Source organism: Aptenodytes patagonicus, chromosome 2 (assembly GCF_965638725.1).
Source record: "Aptenodytes patagonicus chromosome 2, bAptPat1.pri.cur, whole genome shotgun sequence".
NCBI classification, from domain to species: domain Eukaryota; kingdom Metazoa; phylum Chordata; class Aves; order Sphenisciformes; family Spheniscidae; genus Aptenodytes; species Aptenodytes patagonicus.
Window position 1 is genome coordinate 129,012,256 of NC_134950.1, and position 22,134 is coordinate 129,034,389.

The window sequence follows — 22,134 nt, forward strand, 5'->3', positions numbered from 1 at the left end:
TTCAAAGTTCTCCCCCAATTATAATTGAATTTAAGCCATACATTTCAGGTCTGGAATCTGTGTTGAACATTTCAGAATTCAGTGGTTTTGCAATTCAGCTATCAGTTTTTAGGACAAATAGATTCAGGTTTGGAAACTCATCAAGTCACACAATATGCAAAACCCATGAGGCTAAATCCATAGCTGTAACAGCATCTCTTGTTTTCTTTTCCAAAGGTTTCTGCAAATTTCTGTATCTTTGCACACTGGAACTCAAGGCCTGCAATATAGACAACGATTTTTCAGTATTTAGAATTTAGTTTTTAAACTAAGTGGTGACTCTCTGAAGCTCTGGTTAAGAAAAGCAGAAAGCCTAAAGCTGCATTAATTCTGCTGTTCATATCTGAACCCCTGAAAATAGCTCAAACAAATGCCAGTACCAATCTTTAGGGTAATACTTATCCCTATTCAGAGTGACATTTGTAGTTTAGAACATACTCATTTCTGCTCCGCTGATTTTCTGGGCACAGCGCATATAAGATGCATTGACAAAATTCATTTTTGTTAACAAGATTCATCCAGGTGCCTCCCTTCCTGACATTTAGAAAACATTCTTTTTCTTAATCTATTTCATCATGAGGGTGGAAAATCACCAGTTTCAATAAAAGTCTTTGAAATTTAGTATCTTTGGGATTATCTCATGTTAGTCAGTTGTAGAGATTTACTGGGTAATTCAAGACAGCCTTCATCTAATACGTGCTTCGCAGTGAGTAATAAGAGAAATTAGCATCGAAGATAAACTGTCCCTTGTTGAAATTTCAGGGAGAGCTAATGTTTCCTGAGCTGACAGAACAAACAAGAAAAGTTTTACGTCAAAGCTGTTGTCTGAATGAAACTCCCATAGGCCGGAGAACGAACACGTAAGCCATGAAGTGTCTCAAAGGCTCTTCAAAAAACACAGGAATAGTCTCTTAAATACGATGTCTTTTGTATTATCCCTTTTGATTTTCTATCATCCTTGGCCCTCCAGGATCCTTGCTCAACTGGACATTTATGCAAGTAGGTAGGGGTCTTTCTGAATTCAGGTCTAAATCTCTAATGATATAAATGTCTCTTAATGCACAGTTACAGATCAGCTACTCTTTGGCAAATCTGGCTAGCTTGCACTGTAATGCTTCATGTTAAGAAAGTCCCCTACAGGGAATAAAACGCTGCTTATCAAAATAGTGGCTAAACAGGGCTGCTTCCAGTTCTGTGCTCCTCTCATGCCCTCCTGTGTACATATGTAGTAGGCCGAAGCAAAGAGCTAGAGAGCTGACATTTCTGCAAGGGGATGAAGTAAAGCAAAGAGAAGGCTATGGTCCGCTATGCTGACAGGGTTTTAAGCTGAATATAAGCAGATTTCTTAGAGCCTTTACATCTTAGGACCAGTCAACAGCTCCACACCATGATTATAAGTGATTTGAGATACTCTGTAAGTCAGATAACGTTACTCATTTCTGTAAGTACAGAGCGAGAGAAGTGTTATGTATTCAGTTTTCTGCTGGATGCCCAGGTGGTTTAAAGGTAATGTTACAGTCTCCCCCTGCGTACTTTCGTTACCTATGAGACTGCCTTTCTAGCGCATTCAGGCTACCGGGAAAACAGATGGAAATACTAAAACTCTTCTCTTCTTGGTTACAATGGAATCAATTATTATATTTTCCACTAGCTTATAAAAGGATACATTTACCCAAATACAGGAAGACATTAAGTTCTGATGAAATCATAAAAACAACTTTCATCTTGCTTTTATCTTGCAATATTACATTTTGTGGTGCTCTGTCTATTTTCTGTAGATACTGCATTGAACACAACAGCTTTATCTTTCAGCCTGACCTGCAAACTGTATGTTAGAACCAAAGTCTCACCAGTGTGGGACTACAAGAGGAATTACTTTGTCCATCTCAATTAACGTTGTTCATCCTGCAGTTCTGCTTATTGAAACACAAGTGCTTTCAAAAACCTGTAAAGCAGTGAGGTTACTGTTATGATTTATCAGGCTTATTGTCTGCATATAATAATATTCTAGCTTTCATGCTGTAAAATAGCTGCTGATGCCTGCACAGAGCTGAGCACGTATCATATTATGGTCTGATCCTGACTGATGCAGAGCATCCATAATCTTCACTTGTTAGTGCTTAGCAATTTTTAGAGTATTTAAGAAGCAAGTTAAAATCAGAAATTCTGAGCCGAAGAGGTAAACCCAGTACCCTATTCTAAAGAGCGCGTGTTGAGAGTCTCGTCTCTGTGGTGAGGAGGAAAGAACAGGATTACACAGAACTACTGGATGTCCATACTAGAAAGCTCAGTAGCTCCTTGCCTTTCGATCAAGCGTTTCACGATAGACTGCGAATGTTTATATAGATAATGCACTGTGGTTTTGATTTTCTGCTTTACTGCAAGTTTTTATGTCATGAGTAGAACTAGACTAGCAATAAAGAGCACGATTCAAAGTCCACTTCTGAGCTTGGGCCTACAAGTCACTTCTGATGGGGGCTTTTAATTAAACCTATCTAGAAAACTAGATAGATTTTTATTTCTCATACGATGCACAGTTGTTTAGTATGTTTTATAAGGGAGAGAATACTGCTTGCTCATTATATAGTTATCATGCACCATAAGCCATAGCCTAGTACATTTTTCATTGAATATGTATTAGTACAAAATCCTCTGTATAACTCTGCTCTAAAATACTAATCATACTTTGCTGTTAAATATTGAAATACTAAATATTGAAAAAAAATTAAAAGTTCAGTTAGGCATCAATACAGCCTATAAGCTACCTTGTCATTTTTCCTGACGTGGAGTTACTTCTTTGGATTTTTCACTGAAGGTTAAGTTAAAAGTGAGAGCAACTTTTGCGGAGGGAGTTTCCAGAACAAAATGTTCAGATGACATGTCCCATAATTCATCACCCCCAAGCCAAGGTAGCCCCCAAGAAAAACAAAAGTGCCATAACTTGTGCCAGGGCAGAGTGTGAGGGGCCGGCATCCTGGGGCGCTCGGTCTGACTGTGCAGGAGCTTTCCCCTGCGCCCCATTACAAAACCTATGTGCTCTGCTATCCCGCTCTGCACCCTCGCTTGCTCCCTGCTGCATCCCAGGACCGGGGCAAGATCCCACCTGCCCCTGGGTCTGCCAGCACCCCTCCCCTCTTCTCGGCACAAGGCTTCTCTCCCTGGAGGCAGCCCAGCTCCCAGCAAGCGTTGTGTAAGAGTGTTGTATAAGGGTGCCGGGGATGAGCCAGAGATATGAGGTGTTGCAGGTAGGGTTACAGGAGGGACTTGTGCAGATAAGCCAGGTCACCCTGTGGCCCTCCCTCTGGCTTTTAAAAGGGGATGTGAAGGGCAAGGAGCCGGGTGGCTTGCCAGTGCTTCTGAAAGGTGCAAAATCCCTTTTCCCACCTTGAGAAGAGACAGGAGGCAGCAGTGCTGGTCCCCCCGTGCTGCCTGAGGCAGCCCCTTGATGAGTGGGAAGGGAAGCCTGAGGCTCACCAGGAAGCATGCGGTTCATGATGCGGACAGGGACTGGGATTAAAACCACAAAATTACTGTGCCCCCAGCCTAGGGGAGACTGGCAGCCACCATCTAAACCTGAAGCAACAGAATAAGGTCAAAAGCACCCTCATCCCCAGAGCAGTGCAACCCTTGCATATACCCATTGGTTAATCCGATGCATTTGTGTGAAGGAGGAGGCACTTGGTGAGAGTGGGAGAATGCTTAACCACATTGATTAATGTTAATTGGTTAATCGCCTTTCATTATGGGAAAAGAAAGTAAGTGCAGTAATTGGCAATATGGCTTGACAGTGTTTCTAGTTTGGAGACCAAAGCCTGAGAATTAATTCCAAACATCACCTTTTCAGGCTACAGGAGATAAAGATCCCAAAGATGTCTTTTTATTTGGGGCAGAATAGGAATATTCTTTTCCTGGTGCAGGGCTGTAGATCTGAAACACAACTCAGTATCAGAATGGAAGGAGCATTTTGCTACTTTTGTTTGAGGTATCCAGTATGAATGTGAGGACTACCTTGTTAAAAAAAAAACAGAAAAAGTAAGGTTGAACTCGAGTGACGGAGAAAGAGCACGTTGCCCGGTCTGCTGCCTTGGCTCTCTGGCGGGGAGATCATACGGGATGTGAGATAGCAACCTCTGAAGTTCGTGCTGCGTGCTCAGGGCTTGTGACTCAGAGCCATGAGACCTCGGCTAGCTCTTTGTGGGCAGATGAGTGCTCAACACACGAAAGATAATCTAATGAAGCCTGCTCCCTGTGATGTTAGCAAAGCTGAAACATAAAAATTGTGTCACTTTTGGCAAGAAAGGAACTTATGCTGCAGTGTCCGTGAAGACTCCCAGACATTACTGGCCTGATATGGTGGGGCCTCGCCTGTGATTCATCTGCATCCTTCCCATTTGTGCCTGTTCATGTACTTTTTAGTTGTAGCCTCTGAAAAAGAATCCGATTTTCTCCAGGATCTTCAGCATCTGTGCCTTGAAGAGGAACTTGCTATAATTCATGTAGACACCACTTACTCTTGTTGCTCATGTAAAGTAGCAACTGTGCTGGGCCTTCAGAAGACAGTCAAGGTTTGGGGTGCCAGAATGGGTTAAATAGCGCTGTACTTTCACAACATGTCCATCCACATGCCACATTCTTTAGAAGGAAAAATAGGAAATTACTTCTGGCATATAAAGTGCAGGATAAAAGCATCCTTTTCAAAACATTTCCGATACGTTTGGAAAGATTATTAAAATCGCCATCAGGTACAAAGCAGGTATTACAAACGGGCTCGATTACTATGTATCTTTTGGTAGTTGCTAAATCGACCTATTGGAGATGCTAGATGGGCAAGATGCTGTACATTCACACAGCAACACCAAGACCTGCTCCGGCAAGCTTATTTTCTAGACAGGTAAGAGGAGAAAAAGAGGATGGACACTCTCCATTTTAAACTATGGGACACAGGAAGACTGTGCCAAAGCCAGATACGTTAGTATAATGCTTTAAACAAAAGACTATCTTTTCCTACAGTCATTTCATAATTAGTTTTTTTACACAAGTGACAGCTGCCTTCATGCCAAGTGCTGGTCTCATCAGGGAAAATGGCAAAGCTCCCAAGATAGCTAGAATTTTTCTCTTTATACAGAATCCATTGAAGAACTTTGTTATGTCTCCCTTTTTTTTTTTTTCCTCCTTTTTAATAGATTGGCACAAAACCAATAATTTTAGGATTAGTAACTAATTATTTACAGGAGCGGCAGAATTTTTATTTAAAACACTCAACTGTTTACTTCAAGAGCACTTGTGTGTCACTGAGTCACCAAACCACAATTAAATTCTGGGAAATGGCTTATTGTTGAGGTTCACGGGGTCCCATGACATGGTGGGATGGGTCAGAGTCTGATTTTAATTGGAGGCCTGATCTAAATTTGTATCCTTTTTAATCTTTTGATTGACAGACTGTGAAAAATTTTGAAGTTCCACAAGATGTCAGTAGCAAAAGAAAGATCTCGTATCGTCGCCTCTGGTTGTGGTGTTTGTGCATGGCAAATATCAAGCAGAGTACTTGCTTTTCCCTTAAGAGTTTAAGGAGATGATACTGTCTTTTCTGAGAAGAGCCCAGACGGAGTCTCGGGTGGTTTGCTTGGAAGAAAAGACAAGGAGATAAAAATACATTGTAACATGTATGCTGGAGGATATTTTACCAGTTCGTGCTCTAAAACTTTCAGTAGGCTTTGCTTTGCACTTGCTTTACAAATACAGTAAACATTATGGGGTTGGGTTTTTTCCCCTTTTTTCTTGTTTGTTTGTTTGTTTGTTTTTTCTGGGGTGGTGGTGGTTTTGTTTTGTTTTGTTTTGTTTTGTTGAATCATGAAGCAATTCTGAATCTTGGAGTAGCAATTAATTTAGTTTAAAGATTTACCAGATATGCCCGGTTAATGTAATGAGGCATAAAGTGATGACAAAGATAGGGAATACGTTACGGAGAAGACAATAGAGCTGTTAATTCAGAAGGTCGAGATTTGCATGGAAAGACACCCCACCCCACCCCACCCCAGTGCTGCAGTGCAGACGTGGGTCCGGCGTGCAGCGCGGGGAGCCTGCCGCCCCGCGCCGCGCCCGGCGCTTCGGGCTCTCCCGCTCCCCTCCGGGCTGCTCCCGCTCGCCGCCAGGGGGCGCCGCCGCACTGCACTGCGCCGCACCGCGCTGCGCGGCGCGGCGCGGCGCGGCGGGGCCGGCCCGGGGGGCGAGGGTCGGGGGGTGTTCGCGAGAAAAAGCCCCCGGCGGGGGAGCGTCGCTCCCGCCGGCCGTTTTGGCGGTGCGTACAGGCCGCGGCTCTCCCTGCGCCTCACGGGCGGGCAGCCGGCCTTTCCTGGGCGCGGGGGAAGGCTCTGGCTTCCGCCCCGTCTCGAGTAGCGGGACGCGAAGCGGCGCCCGGGGCGAGGGGCCGGGGCGGTGCGGGGCCCGCAGAGCGCGGCGGGGGCGTCCCGCTGCCATCTTGTGGAGCCTTTGAAGGGTGATTGCAAAGCCTCGGGTGACGGAGCTCCCGGGAGGGTTTTCAGCCCTCGCCGGTGTAGTGCTGGGGGGGTTGATGAGCTTAGGTGAAACGACGACCCAGATACATTAATTACGCGGTACATGAGATTGCTGCAGTTCACCTGCTTTCTCATTCTGGTGTTGTTGTCTGTGCCTAAATAGGGCAGATGCACTCGATGTCCTTTTAGCCTGCTGTTGGTGAAGAATATTTATTTCAAGGACAAGGAAGGGAAACGCTCCCCGTGTGAGGAGACTGGCTGAGAGGAAGTACAGACAGAGCTGTGGCGCTGAATGGATGGAGAGAAATAAAACCCAGAAGTTCGTTAACAAAGTAAAGCCCAAGGGACAGTTTCTTAACATAAAATGTCAATCAGGACAATCTAAGAGAGGTTGTACTTCCCCTATAAAACGTCACTTGCATGCTAACATTACAAGATACATGCTTCCTAATGATCAAGACAGCGTGACTGATCCCAGGCTAGTTTTCCATTGGCATTAGTGGGGTCAGTTGTAGGCCTGGGATTTCTTATTTAAAAATTCTAATAAGATCTTGTCTCTGTTCTGGAGTAATGCCTTTAGGATTGTTGCTGCTCGGGTTGGATTGTTGGTGCTTAAACTAGGGAGCAAGCGAGCCGGGATCATCCAACTGGGCACCGTGTTTTGGGCTGGGATGGCTGAACGAGGGTATGCTGCCTGTGATCCCTCTGTTTGAAAAATGTTATGGCTAGTATAAATACAGATACTGCTGAAGGATGATGCCGTAACTGGTATCAGTGACTTTCTCTCCGGACACAAAATTAGCTTGCAGGGCTTCGGTCTTGGCTACCAGACAGAAAAGGAGTATAGTTAATATGTCAGTGCGTATGTATGGACATATGAATGGGGGAGGCAATCTAAATATGAAAACCACGACTTTAGGATGCCAAATCCAGTTCCTTACAGCCGCAGTTATCTCCTTAATAAAATAGAGGATGCCATTGTTCAAAACTTAAAGTAATAAGTACATATAAATTAGTTTTCTACCAAATGAGTAAAATTACTATTTACATCTCCAAACTTTGTAAAAGTTGATAGACTTCTGAGTTTCAAATGATTAAAGAAGAATCAGTGTAACTGTAGACAGAGAATTTCTAATTCCTTTGAATCTTCTCTTCTTACTGAACCTGAGAGTAATGGGCATATATAATTAGAAACTGTAAAGTAAAAAACAATTAGCTCCTAAAGTTACATATTAGACCTAAAGGAACTTCTGCAAAAAATTAAGGGAAAGTGTTCCATGAAGTGGGCAGAAGCATTTTTTTTTCTGCGTCAGTAGCCGCCAGCTTTTTGACCTTGCTTCCAAATCCCTGTTACCCACAGCTCCTCCAGTCCACCAGGTTTTGGACCTGACTTGCATTCATTGCCTCATGCAGTTCAGCAAGGTGCATTGAATTTAATGTATTAAGCCATCAAACGTGGACTGTGGTATTCAAGATCCAAAATGTTCCATCCTGTTTAAATGTTAATGGTATTCTGCAGATTTGCATTTATGGACGTATTACATGGGGTTTTTTTTCCTTTTTTTGGCAGGTGACATTGGTGACGGAAGAAGAACAAGAATGATTACATATCCATAACTCCCAGCAGTATGTCAGGTAATCATATTTCACAGGAGCATCTATGCAATATTTCTTGCTTTGCTGGAGTGATTATTATTAAATGTTCACTGCAAAATACTGCTTTAACAAGTTCTGAATACATTGGTGCTGGGAATTGAAATCTTTCCTCTACCCAGAGCGTAGAGATGTGGGGCACATAGTAATCTTCCCCAACAGTTTTCCGCTAAAACTCTTATTCTCCTTGGTTTTCCTTCAGAAACAAAGTTGTGTTTTGTTCTAAACGCACATTCCAACTTCAGCATTTCTGCTGAAACTGCCAGTACAGTGGCAGTTTCTGCTGAGTATGTTGGCCTAAGTTATTTTGTAACATGGATATATCCCCTGAGGTTCAAAGTGAGACAGTCAAATTCATTTTACATAGATTACCAAGTACTCTTCAGATAATAATTGACTAGGTCTGCAGGTGGGCTGAAGATCCAGAGTTGAAATGACCATTAACCATTTTAAGCCCACTTAGTTAAGCCCTGCCAGTTGCAAGCATTTGAATGCTATACATAAATTAGCTGTGTCAAAAACCCCATATATTCTAATCCCAGAACAGGTTGACTAAAAAGATGTACTTATTAGGTGGAGGTCATATAGAAAGCCAGAGAATTTCAGACTTCCAGAATTTGTTTTAGTATTCATCAAATTGCATAAGAAAAGAAAACGTTCTGCTGATGCCGTTTGTCAATGCATATTTCAAGAGCCAAATGCCATAAATGGAACCTTTTAAAAGCCTGTTAGTAAAATGCAGCATGTGCTACATAGGGAAAATCGTAACAAACAAGACTGAATTCCTGGTGTTATGCTCAAGGGACAGTTTATTTTTACTGACTGGGCAGATCAAATAACCTTTGCTTTCCTCTAGAAGGCTCCCATCCTTTTGTGTTGGCCAGCAAGGGCCACAACTGGTCTTTTAAGTTTAGGGTCCTAGATAGGAGGTAGAGAGTAAAGTTCATGGGGAGAAACAGAGTATTATTTAAATGCATTCTCTCATAGTAAAATGTGTTATTTAATAATATGCAAAGATGTGTCATTTGACTTCTGTTTTTACGGTTTCTTTGCTGTCCATTGAAGCAGAGGTTAGGCACGGATGCATGTAAGATGGAGGTAGAGGGCATCGAGGCTTTTTGTGGAATAAAGTGGAATACTTGACCCCTGGTTGGTGTGTCAGGCTCTGGGTTAGCATCACTGCCACATGAGTATCAGGAAGGAGTTAGTATCCTTAGGCTACATTGGCAGGGCCCCCTAGAGTGTTTCTGCATTCTTCTGCAGGCATTCTAGGCGTGATAATTTCATTTAGCAAATACCTGTTTTGGAAGAATTTAAAGCATTGACATGTAACTCGGTCTTTCCAGCTCTCTGTTGTGCTCTCTTCTGTCTCACGTTAAACTGTGGTTTTTGACCTTTTACCACAGGGCTTGATTTTGCTGTGGTTTTGCAGGAGCAATTAGTAGCTTGTGCTGTGTGATGGCAAGAGATGGGGAAGGAAATGCAGTGTACCCACTTTACCCTCACCTTATCTGTTCGGGGTGTAGCTTCCTATGGAGGGGGGTTTTGTGGAGAATTCCCACTAGCACTCTAAACAGACTGGTCTCACTGGACTGCCCCCTGGCAGGGCAGCTCTGCTAGGCTCAGTGAAACACAAAGCCTAATCGGGAGGACCTGCATTTTCTGCATTTCTTTTGAAAGAAGTGAGCAGAACAAATACGTGCAAAGAAAATGATCGCCAGGTGAAAAAAAAGGTTCGTTGCAGAAGACGACTATTGGTACAGCTGTAGATGTCCAGCACTTTTCATTATAAGCAGTTTATATTTTCTGTTTCTCATTATAGGGATGAAATTCCCTACATGAGTGTGAATGTGAAAAGAAGCATGGATGAAATAAAAATCTTTCAAACTCTATAGGAACTGCATAAATACCACCATCCAGAGCCAGACAGGACACCTTTCCTAATAAATGAAAATGAAAGCTTAGATTCTGTTACTGAGTCACTGGGATACAAGAGCGGAATCTAATCCAAAACCAGTTGGATTAGTTGCCTAAAATAATAGGCTGTATTATTCTGATTTTTTGATAGATAATTTCTCTGCCCATATGTTACATTTTTACTGCAGTAAGAGTTTTCCTCTTGTAGGCACTGCCCAAAAACCTACAGTTTCTAGTGGAATCTAGAGAAGTTTTTCTGACAGAAGATTGTAGAATTTGGCCTTTGGTAGTAAAGCTAGGCTTTACCACATTTTGCAGTTGCCGTAGGAAAAATATTTTGAATATTTTGACATCTCAGCTTTAAAAACATACACTGGTGTGATTATTTTATGGCACACGTCTATAATTGTATGTGCTTATAGCTTTTAATAAAGAGAGAGTTCAAGTTTTCTGAAAATATTTTGGGAACTTCAAAGTTACGGGTAACATGGAAGGATTGGAGAAGTGTGGAAGCCCTTACTTAAAAGTGAATAAAATGAAAAATAAAAAGCAAAATGAATGCACCAAGTACAATTTTTGCATGCAAAAAGATAAACTGAAAGGCAAATGTTGAGTTAATGAAGTCCAAACTACTCTTCCTTTTTCTTAGAATGCAGTCAAAATAGACTTCACACAGCAATACAGGTGGAGTTAATGAACACCTAATATTGGGTACTTGATGACATTAGAAGCTGACAAGTGAAAAGCTGGACCTACAGGTTTTGTAAACACTGTGCTTGTCAGTATACTTTTGCGACTATGCCAGTTCTAAGTGTCAAAACTTGCCTAACCAGTTTCACGTACACATAACTCAGATGATGACCAAACATGGAGATAAAGGGATGCTTCTGGGGAGATGCAGAGCTGGACATAATACGTCTTGCAGTTGAGTACTGTCTGAGACAGACTCATTCTGTTCTCATAAACTGAAGCTTGGTACATCCCTAAAATAAATAGTTTTCAGATGAGTGATCACATACATAAACGTAACAAAGCAAATCTGAAAGGTTAGCTTTCCTGTTTTGAAATGTGATTTTTTTAAAATGTTTATTGTCTTTTATGATAAATGCTGCAGCAGATCTGATGCTTTTAAAGAACAACATCAAAAATGCATTTAGGGAATGTAAGTAAAATATGTTTGGGGTTTTTTTTAATAGAAATAAGTGGAAAATGACTGATTGGATGCTTCCCCATAGTTTATCAGCAGCTTTACAGTTGGCACCAGCAATTACTGTCCACAGAGTAATACCTGGAAAAAAAAATCATAAGCATTTTAAAAATTAGTACTATCTTAGCAATAACTACAGGTCTTTCTGCCATACATTAGCACAAGAGAATAGGAAAATTAAAAAGTTGGAAAGTATTATTTTCTCATTGAGAAGATAATGCTTTCAAATAAATAAGTATGTAACATAGTTCATTAAAAAATTCTTGCTGTTTAAATACTGTAGTGAAGCTTCTGGCTTTAGCATCAGTATTCACTGGCGATAATCATTATTCACTGGCAATAATCTGTCACTGAAGGCTTCCTTCTGTAACATTTTCTCCCAAAATGCAGGACAAGCCCTGAGACAGATCTTTATCTTACTTCATTTACTGGAGTGAGAACTGAAGAAGGAATTCAAGAATGGGTTCTAAAAACCAGAAAATAATATTTGTAGAATACAGCAAATGTCATTAATTTCACCTGCATGGCAGATGAAGATCGAATGTAAAGAATGTAATAGCGGTGTCAGTGAAGTCTGCAGCAGCTCTTTCACTGACTTCAATAAGGCCAGGATTTTACTCTGCTTTTACTTGGAGTTTCATAATCGACTCAGACATTGTGCTTCTACTCTCAAATATTCACACTGTTCTATTTGGTAATGACTGTAAAGTTAGATCAAGATAGGGATTATAATAAAATTAAGTGCTTATATAATATAATATAATTTAAATGTCAAAAATGCATATTTTCAGTGAGTAGAATTTAATATGCAGCATTTCTTGTAACAGGTCACTCATTTGGAGAAGAAAATTAATCCGCTTTTGTGCAACAAATCCATTTGAAAACCAGTGTCTCCAAGGGTGTTGCATGTAGTTTCCAAGAACTGGGAAAAGTAATAGGATAGGAAAGGTACCACCTTTTCTTCATGAGTCTTTCCACTGTAATGCTCATTACCCTGTAAACTTGCCATTAATTCAGATGGAGAATAGTTTATTGTGTAACATCAGTTGAGAAATTATTTCTCCTGAATTTCTATGATGATTTTCCTAGGATAATTTAATTTGACATACATCACTGTCTGACACTTCTTGTCTGCCAGACCATGATAAAATCCAACTAACTCACGTGTATTATTTCTTTTAAGTAATGGACTTTTTAAAAGGACAGTAAATACTTTAATATAAGGTTTTGTTATGCCAGGATTCAGCAGCTTTGTAATGAGCTTTTGGGGATTTTCAAAAGGTTAACAAGATTTATGTTGTGGGATGTTTTTGCATGAAGCTATGAATCACTCCATGATGGCTCTTATTACTTAGAAGCATATTTTTGAATATGCAGTTAAAAATATCACACTTGGTAAGTTCTAGGTTACAGACATTCTGGTTTAATTTTAACTTTTTTGTTTTAAACTTTAGTATTTTAAAAAGTGCTTTCAAAAAGTGCTATATAAATACAAAAGTTTCAAAAGGTAAGTAGTCTGTATAACATTTTGGAATGTTTCAATTTTTTATGCAATTCTTTAATAATGTGTTGGGGTTTTCTTTCCGATCATGGGGGGAAAAAAGGCTCTCTAAAGAGTGTTTTTTTCTTTAGAAGAAACATGAAGATCTTATGTCTCTGTGTTTCTAAAGGTGTTTTAAGTTTGGTATTTACAACTCATGGATACCTGCTATATTTTCCAGATAAGATACACACATTTTTCAAAAAATTTGAATCTGGTTAGATTTCACAAAGAACAGAGAAAACACACACATATTTTTTTAGCTTTGCAACATCTGCTAGCCATTTTCTTAAGTATGTTTCATTATGTTAGTGCTGATATTTTTTTCCTTTTCTTTTTTTTTTCAATAATCCATCAGTATACTTAGTCCCTTTCTATAGTAATTTATTTAAACCAGAGGTGCTTCTTTTTGTTAACTTGTCTTTCTGAAATTTATTTCTGATGGGAGCAGACTGTTGTGTTTGAAATTTTGAGTATCGTTCTTAGACTGTGTAACACCGTGTTTCACTGCTGCCATCGGTTAGAAGGAGTGCATAGTGTTGACAATATAAAACATACTTTTTAATTTTGCAGGCAAAAACCTTTTAAAATAGTTAATGAAAAAACCCAAAATGTCCTTGTGTTTCTTCTAAGTCTTCTCCACTAGCCTATAGAATAAAACACTTTCCTTTGCTGTGCTTGCCACAGGAGTTGCAGCCTGCCATTTTATGGTCTTCATAAGCCTGACCACAGACTGCTGCTCAGTTCTTCTGATGACTGTATGTCAGAGCAATGAACTTACACTATTTGTCCTTGATATGCAGTCCTATATGCAGAGAGGACTGTAATTTTTTTTGTGCCAAATGTAAAGCTGTCGATGGACTATAGGAAAGCTACTATCCAATCAGGCACTTTCCAGTTATTTCCACATAAACAAAATACCTTTACATTCCCTAAATGCATTTCTGATGATGTTGTTCAAAAGCATCAGATTTGCTACAGCACTTACCATAAAAGAAAACAAATGTTTAAGGAAATGTTTAAAGGTTGCAAAACATGAAGGCCAGACTTTCAGATCTGCATTGTTACGTATGTGATCACGTGTCTGAAAACTCTTTAGACCTGTACCAAGCTTCAGTTTATTACAAGTTTTAAAGAATTCTCTCCTCACATCCCAGTTTGCCTGTCTTTCTGAAGAAGCCTTTGACTGCATTATTTGGGCAAACTTTATTTGTTTATTTATTGGTTTTTGTCTTTCACAAATTATATGTTTGTCAAGACTGCTAGTTTTAGTACCTCTTTTTTTACCTGGCCATTGCTCAAACCTCAGTCCTTGAACAGGAGGTGTTATTTCAAGATACAGGGTATCTCTTTAAGCACTTCTAGAACTAAAATAGCTTCAACTGTTTCATCATCTTGAAAAAACAGGAGAGCTTCAATTATGTGCACATATCCCCAGGATTTGCTGTTAGTAAACAGTGGCCAAATACACTGTCCATTCCTCAGTGGGGAGGGGTGGAAGGTCTAATGTGGGATTGAGGAAAGACCATGTGAACTGATTGGAAAGCTCACGGCAAAAGCAGTACTCAGAATCAAGATTTAACAGAATGGTGGTAGTGATTTGAAGTGATTTGTGGAAGTGATTTCTCAAATGGTTTCACTGTAACTTACATGTTTTTAAAGATCTATTTTATGGTATTTTGATCCATAATCTGGAAATGGTGTTTTGGCTTCTCACTTTTATTTTAGTAGGTTCCCAGGCATTAAAAGAATTGCCTAACACAATATGAAGAGAGTAAAAATCCATTAACATTCCCATATTCACACAAGCAGTAGTCCGCAAAATAAGTCCTGGAGAGGTGGATCGCTGTCTGTTGGGCATCAAATTCATCTTGGTTTAAAACAAACAGAGGGAGGTGGTTCTGCACATTAAAGAGAGACAGATACTGGAACTCCTTGCCAAAGGGTGTTCTGAATGCAAGAAGTGTACGCAAGAGGAGACTGAGCTGCACTTCAAAGAGAGATCCCTTGCTACAGTTTAGATAGGCTACAGGGGCTCAGGCAATCCCTTGGGCTGACAAGTAGCTGGGGATTGGGAGACTATTGGTGGGAGCTCTCATATATGCTTGCTTTGTTCTTACTCTTCCCCGGGTATCTGCTTATGGCTCCTGTTGGAGAACTGTAACCAGGTGAGCCCTGTGGTTTGAACAGAGCTGCCGTGCTCAGGTATACCTTGTTCTCAGAAAAACTCTCTCCAATGTGTTGTACAGAACTACGAGAGGGTCAAATGCATTTAGCATCTATGTGACTGTATTGGTTAATGTCACCTTTCTAGTTCCATTGTGTATCCCAGTATCTTACTGCTTTTTCCCATATACCTTTGGTCATTCGTTTCTTTCAGTATTTTTATTGTATCTGTAGCTGTCACAAGATTCCATATTCGGGTACACAACTCCTGTTCATTTCTCTAAGGAAAGGGTTTCAGATAGCTCTTTACATACCAAAACCCTGAACCATTTGCTTCTCTGTGCTCAGAACCTGCCTCTGGTTAACTTACAGATAAGCTGTCACGTTCTTCTGGATAGTCTTTTCCTCTGATTAATTTTTTCTTATGTTTAGAAATTTGAGCATAATGTCAAGCCCAGGTTCTTGATGAGATAAGTATCTCTCTCGTACTACTTTAATAGTTAATAGAAATTCAGTGTGTTTTTAAAAAACAATTACACCGGTTCACACTGAGGAGCTCATTAAGATATCTGTCAGCAAGAACAAGGATAAAGCTATTACATTGTATATTGCAAGTTTCTTAATGTTACCTTTTTTTACACATTAAAACTCTTTACAAAGTTTATTGTAATATCTGCGCACTTTTCTTTCATGATGATGTAATCTTTGTCCAAAAGATTGTTTGAAAATACTGAAATTTAATTTATATTGAAAGCCATATTCTAAAATGTAATATTTAAACATTTTATAATATTGCCACTGTTAAAGTGACAGTCCTGGATTAAATAATCCTGGCTCTGTTTACTTCCACAACCATACACATACACACGTTTCTGAAATACTGGAAACCACCTAGTGGTTCCAGTAGACCACTAGTTCCACCTGCTAGAGTCCTTTTCTCTCATTGTACAATTTTTTCTTATAGTCACTGTCATTTTTACATTTTAAAATTTAGGAAAGAAATCACATGTTCTCAAAGGTTTTATTTAGCACATTATGTGAAGGCAGGGTTTGCATATTTATAAAGAAGAATCTGGCTAGTCTGTATTAGCTGTGCTCCATCCTTCTGCTTATTTAAAGATCACAAGAACCTAGTTTAAAAGTTGAGAAACTCCGTTGTGAAGTGTTTCCCTGTTTGAGAAGGAAGAATAAGAAGAAAATGCTGTGGTACTATTTGGGAGAAAAGGGGAGGAAGGGAAGGGAGAAAGGGGAGGGGAAGAGGAGAGGAGAAGCAAAAAAATAAAGGAAAGAAAATAAAATGCTGTGAACTGACAGCAACATTAATAAGAAATGAAATCTTAGCCTTGTCTGGCACAGATGGTTTTATCATTCCCAGCACAAACATATGAAAACTTTACATGCTTTTACTTATAGTTACTTTGTGTGCTTTAAAATGCTTGTACAAAATATGAATTGGGTTTTAATTTTGCTGGGGAGATGTCCTTTAATTGTAGCTTGCTTGCTTTTTTTTCTGAAGTCATTAAGTAAAAATCCTCTAGTGTTATTGGACTGGGTCCATACAAAGCTAGGCTGCTTGATCAACCTACTATGCACCCCTCAGTCCTAATCCTGATTACATTTGCCTTAGCTGATCTCTCTGAAGCCAACCCACTTCAGTGTCCTTAGATGCTTGCGTACTTCAGTGTTTTAAAAAAAAAAAACAAACCAGTAAAGTGCTGTTGCCCTTGCTGCTCTGTTTTCAGGAAAGTTCAAATATGAGAAGAGGCAAAACTTTATATAAGAATCGTTTTGTCAATCTTTTGTTTTGCAATCAAGTAAGTTAATGACAATTCAGAGACTGCTAATATATTCACCTACTGCTACTATTTTGATCAGCTACAAGTTGAAATTCTTACAGGCTGTGAGCAGTCTTGGAATGTAAAATAACTTTTTGTTGTGAGAGGAAGTGTCTTTGTAACTGTAAAAATAGCAATCCTCTGACATCCCAGAACTGTTGATTTACCTTTTGCCTCACAACTAAGTGCTAGCCTGTTGCTGAGGGTGAAAAAGAAATGTTTGCGCTCCCCAAAAAAAGTGTGAGCAATATAGTCTCTGAGGAGCAGGGACTGATTGCCTGTGTGGTCGCACAGCAGCTTTCATCACCAATGGATCTAGCTGTCAACTGGAGCTACTGCGGTATAAAGCAGTAATAGTAATAACTAGTAATAATGCAAATACCAGCCTTGGGTGTAACAGGGCAGATCCTGAACGAGGAAAAATGGGTGTAGCTCTCAGGGCACGGCAGGGAGGATTTAATACGGTGCCTCTAGGGTTGTTGTGAGCACAGGGAACAGGCAGTCTTTTCAGAGTGCTTTTTGGTCCTATGCTGTGCACCCTGAGTTTTTGTCAGGATCAAAGTTCCGGATAGGTACACAGCTCATTCCAGCAAGAAACGCTGTCCTCCTGGCTGGCTGGCTACCACCTCCCATCTTTCTGGAAGAAACAAGTTACAACTCCCTTCTCTTGAGATGTACTGAAGAAGGGAGAGGCTTTTTGTATCTCTTCCTTTACCACTATCGGCAGATACTAGCAGAGAAGTAGGAGAAAAAGCATATAACTAAGATGAAAACAAATTAATTGTTCCATTGTTTTTATAGCCCTTTATATACTGACATTCAGATAACACTGCATATCTGAGAACAGGCCAACCTTTACAATCACCCATTAGGAGTCTTTGTCTTGGCCTGTAATAAACAATTTCTGAGGGATTCTCCTCGCCTGTCCTTTTAGTTTAGCTCAATGGGCACTTCATCTACTGAAACTTTTCTGCTTCTATAAAACAAACTTACCTTTAAAGACACTCTGATGGGAACTTGAGAAAGTCTTTTGAACTGTTGACTGCTCAGATGCCAATTATTGCTACGATGTGCTGCTTTTATATCTCTGAAATTACTTGATGATTCCTTTACTTATGTTGACAAGAAGAGCTCTAGGCCCTTCTTATTAGTCCCTCTTTACTCTGAAATAGGGCCTGTGGTTTCAGTCATGATTCATCCCAGTAGGCTGTACCGCTTTCTGCCTTGATTATAGCCATTTTAACAGTAGCTAGAGGGAGAGAGAGAGATGCTTCTCCTACAATTAGGGAGCTCAAGCAAAATTACATTATCATCCTTTATCAAGGGTTTTGGTTTGACAAAACGAAGAGCAGATGTAGGAGATTTAAACTTCATTTTCTGTTGCAATACAAAAAAAAGAAAAAAGCTTTTGAGAAATTCAGGCAAGATATGTTAAAACAAAAGGAGTAGAACAAATAATGTAGTCCTGTGGTGAAACTGTAATTTAACATTTTAATAAGTTGAATGGTAATTTAGGACATACATATCTGCTGCACCACAGTGTAGGAAGTATAAGAAAAGGAGACAAAATATGAGACCCCTCAGTGGTAGTTCCTTACAACTTAATCTTCATCTACCAAAATTTGAATGTCAAATGTCCCTGGTGACTGAAGGGAATTTGTGAAATAAAGTGGAAGCTTGTAAAATTAAATAAACTGTAGCTAGCATAGGAGTCAAAATAGTGAGACAAATTTCTGAGGAAACTAAAGGAAAAGAGAGGATAAAGCTGCTTGATGTTGGGTTAGCCTTTGTGAACTCTGCCTGGGCAAATTCCAGATGATGGAAGCTGTAATAGAATCAGTTTCTTCTCATAGTTCAAATGTGTCTAGAATGATATTTTAAAATCCCACAGATGTTTTGCAAACAGAGAAATTGGAAAAATAAGTTTTAATTTTATTTTTTAAGTTAAGGAGGGTTTTAGAGTCCCTTGCTAAACTTAAAAATCTGTAAGCCTTGTGTGACGTCCCCTCTGAATCCTTGGGGAACAAAAGTTCTACCATTGCGATGAGTGTATGTTTTCTAATTAAAATCAAACGTAAAGCAAATCCGCATAAAATAGGCTAAAAGGCAGCAAAGATGGCCTTTAATATCAAAGATAAATTTGGGAAAAAGATAGAGAAATTTTTACCTAACAAGATTGAACAGCCTGGATTATAAATCACTGATCTCATTTCCAGGACTAATAGCAAGAACTGAGTAACTGAGGATATAACTGACTTTTTTAAACATGGTCGAGAATTGTGTGGGGTCAGTGGTCTGCTCAAGAAATCGACAAAACATAGAAGGATCTATTTATGAGTGAATAGTAGAAATGCCTATCTTTTTAATATATATATTGCACATGCCTGACTCTCGCATTTATATAAAGATGCAATATTATCCATGCAGGGAGATAACTAGAACGTGAAGGAAGACAAGGAAGAGGAGAGTAGCCTTGTACTGAAGGGTACGTTATCTGAGGTTACACAAAACCTGGTGGAAGGGTGGGTTATAGTGCACAGTTCCTCTCCATGCCAACAAGAGTGAAGTGGCCAAGTTTGGTTCAGATCTTACAGGGAAGTTCTGTGCAGCTCCCGGAGGGTCTTACCAGAACAATCCAGTCTCTCCCTCTGAGCTTAAATTTTTTATGAAGTCTAGAAGATAATAAAAGTGTTCAAATTATGAGAAAAAAAAAGGTCTATATTCTGTTATTTTAATTTTTTTAAATTGCCTAGTATTTTCTGGGTTACTTTCACTATTCTATTTTATTATTCTCCTACAAGTGATATTCTCTTGCCATATTACCTGCATTTAGAGTTAGTTTTTAATTTTACTAAGAAAACCAAGTCTGAACTAAGAGCAGATCTATAAAGCCAGAAGTAAGTAGGTAAGTGCAAATTCTGTAGTTAACTTACCTATGCATTCAAGTCTCTGATGCCAGATAGTTTCTCACAGAAATTCGTGTTACTGATGTCCAGCTGAGATACAGTGAGTAGAAGGAATGGACTTTTAACTTCAAATATCAGGTGAGCTTACACTCCCAGCAAAAAAAAAGGTATGCATTTGCATTTAAAATTAAATAAGATATTGAGGAAAGCTATATATACTATCAGGGATTAACACCGGATAACAGTATTTCATACTAACCATAATCAAGTCTTCTGAATATATCCTATATTAGCAATGTTCCACTTAACAGAAGTCTTAAGACAAAACTTTCAGAAAGAGCAACAGTATGACAGGTCTGGTAACTGAAATCCAAAGTTATCTGTAATAATTTTTGTCAGGAAATTACCGACGTAGTATGCACTTGTTCACTAATATGTGTACGGATTACTTTACTGAGTGAAATGTATGTAAAATTAACTCTTCTGTCCATTAAAATAGCAGAATCTTACTCTGATTAAAACCACAGTGATATCAGTCATCAAATGTCTGGAATTTGCTATTTTCTATATGCAAGTTAAAAAGCTATTTTGTATTTGAATATTGATACATATAAAATAAAATAATTTCTTTAAATGTGGAATACCATCTCTGATGTGTCATTTCTATAGCATTTAGGTTTGCTACCCCAAAATAGAAAATGGGCTATATTTAGTTTTACAGATTTATCAATTAGTGGTATCTCAGTTTCTTCTGTATCAATAAATAAATTTGCCTAATCATTATGACTAATTAGATCAAATCAGGCAGCTTTAGTGTTGTTCATTATCTACACTGGACCCAAATGTCCAAACTCCTGTGATAAAATTAGCGTCTCTGATAGTCCACTGTGACCACAACTAGAGAAAGGCAGTAGGTAGCAAAAGCGGAACTGCTAAGCATGCCCACATAAGAATGTCACACTTAGGTAACAGAGTGTCCCTCAGGTCAGCCTACGATAAGAGCAAAGTCAAACAAGGCTGAATCCTTGATGTTTTGTGTTTTAAGTATCTGAAAATTGTTCACGACCAGCCTCGACCTACAAGACCTCAAATGATCATATGAGCAAGGCAATAAATTGGTGGTAACTTGCCCTGAGGCCCATGTTGTAGTTGTGATGTTGTGAAAGTTACATCTAGTGTTAGCCTGTACACCTAGATCTGCCTACTTGTTCAGGCTTCACAGACGGGAAAATTTTATATTTGCTTGTACCGAAGGGGAGCTATGGTGGCTGAATGGGCATGGCTGAAAGGCTCTGCGTCGTATCAGTGCGGTCAAGTGGAGATGCACGGGAATACCATGCCATCAGGAGAGCCGGGGAACCACTTGCTTTCCAGAACTCCACACCTGAGCAAGATTTTGGCAATGCCAACAGTTTGTAGCTCCGCAGTATTTGCCAAACATCCAGGACGTGGCCTCCTGTCATGGGACAAACTGATTCACCTTCCTGACAGAAATCAGAAATGGAATGTAGCGGGCATAGCAGAAAACCGTTTGTGTAGGAAAAGACACTCCAAAAATTATGATATCCAGAGGAATGGACGGCAGCTTTCGCAAAGTCAACATGCTTCAACTTGGACTAGCACAATTTTACAGCCAGGCCATACAAAAGCAAACTTTCAAGTCATGTCAAGTGCCCAGGAATACCAAAAAGAAGAAAAAAAGTGTAAAGGTAACTGACATTATTATGCAGAGCACAACAAACGCTGTATTGAAAAAAAAAACAAACCAACAAACCTAGGTTGTTATATCTTTGTTTATGGTCAGGGGTTTGGCCATTGGTAAAAACATTATTATGTGGGGGGTGTTTTCTTGTTACCATTTTTTTTAATTGTAATTATTTTTTTTCCCTGCAGGGACAATTTGATGATTTTTAGTATTCCTTTTTATTCAATTTAATAGCTTTGTGAAGAGCCCTGATGACAATGTGATGAGTACTTACTGGGGTTTTATGTGTGATACCTCATATAAAATAATATCTGTTCCTTTAGCCCTTTAAAAATTTTATTTGTCTCTCTCTCTGTGGTCTTGATAAGCTGATCAAAAATCTTTTCTGAACCTGGCCTTTTTAAATAAAGCATATCCTTGATATGTTAAAAATGCAAAGGCGAACGAACGCATTCTTTTACTGCTTTCAGGGTGTTCATCTCTCACCTGTGACTGTGTTGTTTGCTTTTCCTTCTTTCTTACTATTAACCATCCCCAAAGCCTCAGTAAGTGCACATACAGAACTCAAATAAATGAAACTTCGTTATGAATATTTGCCTCAGTAGTCAGGAGAATTAACTGTTTTCTTTCACATAGCTTTTTTGTTCACAT

General features: G+C 39.4%; 1 protein-coding gene across 10 annotated transcripts in view; it reads left to right on the forward strand.

Annotated features, from left to right (window-relative positions):
* Positions 1-22,134, forward strand: part of THRB (thyroid hormone receptor beta) — a 164,039-nt gene that overhangs the window by 103,616 nt on the left and 38,289 nt on the right. For 9 of the 10 annotated variants that reach the window (XM_076331177.1, XM_076331173.1, XM_076331170.1 and 6 more), the window contains one exon: positions 8,125-8,189. In XM_076331177.1, the coding sequence (XP_076187292.1) occupies positions 8,183-8,189 (7 nt within the window). In that variant the 5' untranslated portion in view covers positions 8,125-8,182. Of the gene's footprint in view, positions 1-8,124; positions 8,190-21,036; positions 21,488-22,134 lie in introns of those variants that run through there. The other variant, XM_076331167.1, reaches the window with a different exon arrangement.